Here is a 7,408-nt window from a genome sequence, read left to right as displayed (position 1 = left end):
TTCTCAGATCCGGCGGCCGGATTTGATCAGAAAGCGATCACTAGCAGAATTTCAGCAGCAAAGCCAGCAAGGTTTGGAGTTCTATCTACGAAACGTGAAGATGAAATCCTAATTAAAACATGAAATTATCATTCTACCCTTTTATAGTTAATTAATCTAAAATTATTTTTTATGTGGCAAAATCTGGACCACTGATTTAATAAAAATAAGTGGCTGATATTGAATCTAAATTTTCAATTAGCCTAAAAATCTCAATTGATCACAATCCACTCCTATATATATAATAAATATATGGAGAATGATCAATTGCTAACTAATTAGCAATCCCAAACTAAGACTAAATCTTAGTCATTAGATTAGAAGATCTAGTGGTTGAAATAATGCCACATGGATTATATTTTTAATTAAGAAAATTAATAAACAAAATTAGAGGGTATTAATGTCAATTCTCTCTCATTAAAATCATCTTAAAACTTAAATTCACATAACTCTCTCGATTTAAATTATATTTTCGCAAAAAATATATCAAATTAAAGATAATATTATAAGGATTTGAACGAGATTTCAATTACATATGTTCCGACGACGTTCGGATGATGAAATTTGATATTTTTTATTTTAGTTTTCGTAAATGTTGATAACCAGAATTTTATCAACATAAAAAAAATAAAAAAATCTCAATAAAACCATGTAAAAATCTCAATAAATATGTGTTGATATTTCTTGTACTAGTGTTACTATATTCTTATGTCATATTGTTGATATTTGTAATACACTATGTTGATATAAAAAAATATTCACGAAAATTATCATATGATAACATAATGACAACATTACCTTTTTGTTGATATTTTGTCTACTATTTATTGAGATTCGTAAGATTTAATCTCATCCACTCATTTTAAAATCTAAGGGTGAAGATTTGGTTTTGATTTTGGATTAGGGTGTTATAAGCATTAGAATATGACTTATAAATATATTATATTACTAATTTATCTTTTAAAAATAAATGAAAAAGGATATTATATGTACAATCAAATTTTGGAAAAATAAATAATTTTATTTGTAATAAATTAATAATATATAAATATGGTATAAAATCTTACACCGTCTATTTTATAACAAGAATATACATGGCAAAAAATTGTAAAACAGGGAACTTCCGTAATATCTATATAGATTTAGATTATGTCATTAATCAGCTCATAATTAGCATTTTATGAATTCATAATCATGAAACAACCAATCAACCCATTCAAAATGAATAAATAAGGAGTAGTACTATAAATAAAAGAGGGAAATGTAGATATTACCATACCAAACAAATTTTTAGAACACAAGTAAAATGGAAATACTTCAATTCAACATATAAACAGAACACCTGGATTTTCTTATCCAGAAAAAAACAAAGACATGAAAAGACATAGGCTAAATTTTCTGCCATCATCAACAGGCACCACACCACTATCAAAAGTAGGGTAAAAAACAAAATGTGGACTTAGCCTACAGATAAACTGAAAATCATTCCACTAAATCTAACTGTAGGGAAGTTGCTATAGATATCATCAAGCATATGCAACACTATTCTATCTCATCCTAAATTTTAATGGAGTCTCTATCAGCCCTACATAAATACTGTGAGATATCAAGAAAATGATCATCACTGTTTAGATCATCACAGCATCACTTCCCAGTGAACTTGTAATAGGCATATAATCCTGAGCCAGCAAAGCAGATGAGCTGCCCGGTCACATTCAGCTGCAGGAGGGGGGTTAGTGTAGGATTAAACGAGCTATTAGGGAGACCGGTGTGACTAAATAGAGACGGCACTTACTAAATCGAACGCCAGCCCACCAAAAATCGCCCAGCCTAAAGTAATAGTGAAGAAGTCCTACATCACAGGAAAACATGTAGTTTAGCATAGTGTGATAGATATATGTGGATAGGATGAGCTCCACCACATAATGTGCAGCAACTCAGATAGTGGTAAATGTCTGATAATGGAAAGCTATCATAAAAGAGTTGACTGCATGATTTTTCATCATTGATATATGAGATTTAATCAAGTGCAAAAGAATCAAGAATGACAGATTTAATCAAGTGCAAAAGAATCAAGAATGACAGATTTGTATTCCACCACTTTTATATGTGAAAATTTGTCATGCATCAGTTCACTAAATGTAATTGTGTAAGATTGCATTAACCATAAACTACAGCAGGCTAAACTAAAGAACATTAAAAGATTGGAACAAACCTTCAAGTTACCACAGATTGTCTGCGTTAGAGCAGAATTCAGAGTCGTGTTGAGGAATACGGTGTAGTTGAGGATGAATGCCAGTATGCAAGAAAAGAACAATACTACCTGAAATCAGAAGAGTTGAATCATGAAGGGTAACCACAACCAGAAAATGCGTATTTGCGTCATTTAGTAAAATTTAAGACTCAGAAAGACAAGATAGCAGTACAATATGCTGATCCACCTTTCTGTACTTAATAGGACAGTGAGGATGCACCTGGAACCGAATCCTTTCTCAATATGCACAATCATGCCATTACAGTAACGATCATTGGAACGGTAGAATCAATAAATGACTGCTTAAAATGATTACTAAGTACAATGACAACATTATAAGTTGGTGGAAACGAAAAGAGGGCAGTAGAAACTGAATATGCAATGGAGAGAAGCTAGTCATCCAATATTACCAGGAATCCCGGAGAGAGCAAATACTGGAAATTCATTGTCTTCTTAATGTCACCTTGTATAAAGATCCAAACCAGTAAAACTGGTCCGCACAAAACTCCTGTATCAGAAAAAGGTAAATTACAACATGTATATTAAAAGATGGTAAATACAAAGTTGTGGCTATGCACCATTGCACCACATTAGGCCAAAGCTGTTGAGACCACTAGTTTTCCCTGCGTAGAATACAGTATCAGCAAAATCGAAGCCAAGAATGATGCAGCAGCAGCTAAAACAAGATGAGGATATAAAAAGAAGCATTACCAATGCGAGATATGGTTGTGAGATACACTGCTGTGGATATGTTGGCTAACACCACCACTAGATAACCATAGGAGTCGAAAGACATGTCATGGGCTCCCGCAACAAAAGCACCTAACAGAATTATTACCACACTGGAAAAACCTAAATTATTCATCAGACAGGCAAATATAACTTCAAGAAGGGGTGTTGAGAATAATAGGATGTTTACCTTCCAAGAACAGGACGGCTATACCTCTGCCCCGCAAAGATGAACTCGATCATCACTGTAAAGAAAACTGTGGTTCTCCTTATGGTTGTATACATGGGTACATTTACTCCCCGAACAGCCTCCATGGAGGCTAGCTTTCAAAGAAACAAACGAAAAATGTGAGCAACTCAGTGAGAAACTAACTAGTCATGACTGGGAAAAGGTATTACCATGTAAAATAAATAGGTCATAGAAAGAGGTGAGGCGTTGATCAATGTCTTTATCGATACCAATGTTCCGAAATTATCACCGAGTGCTCCAGATTCATTCGAATTAAACGATATAATCTTTAACCGCCTTAATACGTAGAGAAAAAAGCATGATGATATCATCTATACACAAAACAAAATCAATAGTCTGTTATACAATCACAATCAATCTCAGAAGAAAATAAGAAATCGCCAAATTAAAACGAGCAATTAACATTACCTGGCAAAGAGTGATGACATTAGCACACGGGAAGCTGTATGAAGAAAGAGCAGCCTTATTGAACATCACCAATAGCACTGCAAAAAAATCAAATTATCCTAGTTTTTGAATATTTTGGGGCTTTTAACATATCAAATCAATCCAAAACGAAATCATAAACATTAAATTATCAAATTGAGCTAGACATTCCGATCTCAGTCACAACAAAACATGTGAAATTGAAATAATCGAAATTGAAGAAATTACCGGCGCATGCCATATAAGAGGTGGCGGCATAAGCACCGGCCTTAGAGATGGCGGAGGCTTTCAACTGCTTCTCGTCCACTTCCTCCGCAGCTGAATCCATCGCGGTGATCGGAAGATATCCACCGCTCGTCGCCATAAAATTGCGTTCCGAAAAAGTCTAGAATCTCAAAAATTTTGCGAATGATTGAAAAATCATGGGTGTTGATGTATATAGCAGTTGGCAGTTGCTCCAAAGTGTAATCGGTTTGAATAAAATGATGATCATCTATGCAATCTGCATGTGATCTGCATTTTAGAATCTGATTTGGTTAACCTCTGCTACTAGAAAAAGGAAGCTGGACTTCATATAACGATTTTGTTACATTTTTTAACTTTGCAACCAATCATTGAGTTCAAATTAACTTAATCGAATTCCGAACACAGAGAAATAATATTTCCATTATATTTTCTTTCCTACTCTAGTTTCTTATGCTTTTTCCAATCTCATACTCCTTCCGTCCCACAAAAGATATCACACTTTCCCTTCTAGTTTGTCCCACAAAAGATCTCACATTTACATTTTTGGAAAAAGTTCTCTCTCCATATGAATATAAAAATTATATTTTCTTTCTTCATTTATTAACACACAAAACAGAACCTCCTAAAATCCCGTGCCGTTCCACAAATGTGACATCTTTTATGCGACGGAGGGAGTACCTTATTTTCACTCTACTTTAATCTTTAAACAACAATTTTTTAAATTTCATACTTAAAAAAATAATTTTGGGACCAAAAAAGTTTAAATTTATATCACTAAATATGTCAAATTTAGCGATGAGATTTCAAATGAAATATGAAACTATGTATTTTCAATTTTGGTAAAGTTTTTATCGGTGATAAAGAATGATGTCTTTCGGTTGAGCACACAATTTTTGATACGATATAAAAATCCAACATGAATACACAATAAAATCAATGGGTTATGGGTTTTAGTAGAGCTTTATTGAGTTCGTATTCTTATCGGATTGATCCATTATAAACTCTATAATTTTGGATTGAGTTCAGATTGAGTTGAGTTGGGTTCAAGTAGCCCATTAAAAATAATAATGTTATTCTATTTTAAAAAAATTATAGTAGTACCTTAGTTTTATTATCTAAGTTCATGAAAATTAGGTTTAAATTGTGTTAATCAAGTTTTGAATGTATAAATTAGGTTTAAAATCAGGTTTAATCGTATAATATCAGGTTTAGGTCATTATTGTGTCGAGTAAACCTATAATATATCGTGTAGTTAATGAGTTTGTGCCGTACGCTGATTGTGTTTGGGTTTGAAGGTAGCAAGTCGGGTTCGTGTTCGGGTTGAGAATTTTCATAACATGTCGAATTCGAATTAGACACTTCCACCCCCGTTTTTTGGTGTACTCAATACGACATTGTTTCAAAGTCATAGAAAAATATAATTTTATATACAGATTTTAACAAATTTGTAAGAATATATTGCTTAGTAAATTCGGCAATAATTTCTCAATAAAATAAAATGACCAACTGATTGGAATCAATAAAAAAGTTTATGCTACTAATTAAGAATTAATCTGCATCGATCTTCTCTTCTGTTCCAATATGCATTCATCTTACTTCTAATCTCTCCCAACCTTTTTTATCCGCTTGTCTCTATCTCCAATAGCCTCCTTTTCCATTCATCATCTCCAGCACTTTCATCACCCTATGCCGATGTCATCTTCTCCATAATGTCGGATTGCCTCCAGCTATATAAGAACTTCAAACAAAAAATAACAAAACTTGCCTTTTATAACCCTACCATTTTGTCATGGAACACACCACAATGACAATTGATTTGTCATCGGGCGTGGCTATCTCAAAAACGCGTACATATCTGATTACCGATGGAGTATTGCTAGGCTATAAAATTCATTAAGGAATGTGATATTCATATGGAAAACAATGTCTTGTTGGAGAAAATCCAATAATGGAAAGGGAAAAGCCAATGAAAAAGTGAGTAAGAAGGTAGCAAATTAGAGATATTTATAGAGGGTTTAGGTTACATATTAAGTTACAACCTCTCAACCAAATTAGCCTAATGAATTTATTTGGATTTCACTAATAATTAGTTACGTTACAAAGTCTTGATAGGAATTAAATTTTCATGATTTGAATTATTATGTAACGGCTTATACATTGATACATACTACTATAATTTGTACAGTAATTATAATAAATTCACTTAATTTAAATCAGTTTCTAAAACCATACAACCTCCCATTACTAAGGCAAAGTTAGTCAAACTATGACTCTAAGGTCATAACTTTGGATTTAATTGATAAGAAATTAATTATAAAACCATACAAATTCAGTTTTATTGTAATTAATTATTCCATAAATAAGCAAATTGGTCCATAATTTATAAATATTTTAAAATAAGGACAAAACTTATAAATATTTTAAAAGACGGTCAAAACTCGCCTTTTATATATGTATAGATTCTGTTTTTAGACTTATTTCAACTGTCCCACTAAATGTGAAACATTTACTTTTGGACACAAAATTTTATGTAGTGTTATTTAATGAGTTAAATAGATAGGGAATAAAATAAAGATAATGATGTTTTCATTTTACGAAACGTGTCACTTTAAGATAAATAATTTACGAAATTATTTTACATTTAGTAGGACGAATAGAGTATAAAATTAACGATAATTTGACCAATTAAATGATGATTATCTCTTCAAATAACTAATTGATTTCTCACTTTTGATTATTCCTTGCATAATAATAATGTCGCAACTTTCGGCTACACCGACATAAAAAAAATATCTTACAATTGTCATTAGGGAATTGGACCCCAACTTCGTCAAAATCATGTGTCCGCCCACTGATTACAATTAATGTTTAATGAAAGAAAATAGAGGAATTATTGCAGCAAATCCAAGTTAGAATATCTTTAACTTACATGTTTCAATTTATTTGGTAAATGTTAACTCAATTAATATCACCATACCAAGACACGTACTTTGTTAAAAATGCACAGTGCCACTTTATTTTCTTCCTGCTCCGTTTTTAATCTTCCTCACACTTTGCCTACGTAAATAGATAGTCTATTTCATTCTTTTTCATAGTACATGTTATATAAATAGGACAATTGTGTAATCGACGAACAAAAGTGTTGGGAATAGTGGTGATAATTATCAAATAGTATCAAAAATAAATTGATACTTGCGCAGTGGAACTAGGATAATTCTTTTCCCTCTTGCTGGATTAAATAATGGGGCCAAACCAAGAAAACAAATTTGGTGCAGAATAAAATGTGAGACAAGAGTTTTACATGGAAAACCCAAATCGGGAAAAACCACGAGATCGAAGTCTAAATTTTCTACTATGTATATAGTAGGCTTACAAAATTCTCCCTACACTCTATAGGGGAAACACAAATCTCAAGTTGAATAACTTGGAATACACACAAGAGGAGTGAGCTACAATTTCAAGGG

The 7,408-nt window shown here is 32.2% G+C and overlaps 1 protein-coding gene across 1 annotated transcript; it reads right to left on the bottom strand.

The window, feature by feature from the left end:
* Positions 1 to 1,309: 1,309 nt before the first annotated feature.
* Positions 1,310 to 4,320, bottom strand: LOC148934205 (UDP-N-acetylglucosamine transporter UGNT1-like). The gene is made up of 10 exons (XM_089058617.1): positions 3,927 to 4,320; positions 3,681 to 3,757; positions 3,422 to 3,583; positions 3,213 to 3,346; positions 3,005 to 3,135; positions 2,872 to 2,916; positions 2,704 to 2,801; positions 2,255 to 2,362; positions 1,835 to 1,891; positions 1,310 to 1,758 (listed from the first exon to the last, which is right to left on the bottom strand). Exons 1-10 carry the CDS (start codon positions 4,060 to 4,062, stop codon positions 1,684 to 1,686), a joined length of 1,023 nt encoding a protein of 340 aa, XP_088914743.1. The 5' UTR covers positions 4,063 to 4,320; the 3' UTR covers positions 1,310 to 1,683.
* Positions 4,321 to 7,408: the final 3,088 nt, after the last annotated feature.

The sequence above is a fragment of the Salvia hispanica genome, chromosome 1 (assembly GCF_029641045.1).
Source record: "Salvia hispanica isolate PSC_SH4W2 chromosome 1, Shi_PSC_v1, whole genome shotgun sequence".
NCBI classification, from domain to species: Eukaryota; Viridiplantae; Streptophyta; class Magnoliopsida; order Lamiales; family Lamiaceae; genus Salvia; species Salvia hispanica.
This window is presented reverse-complemented; position numbering and strand designations above follow the sequence as displayed.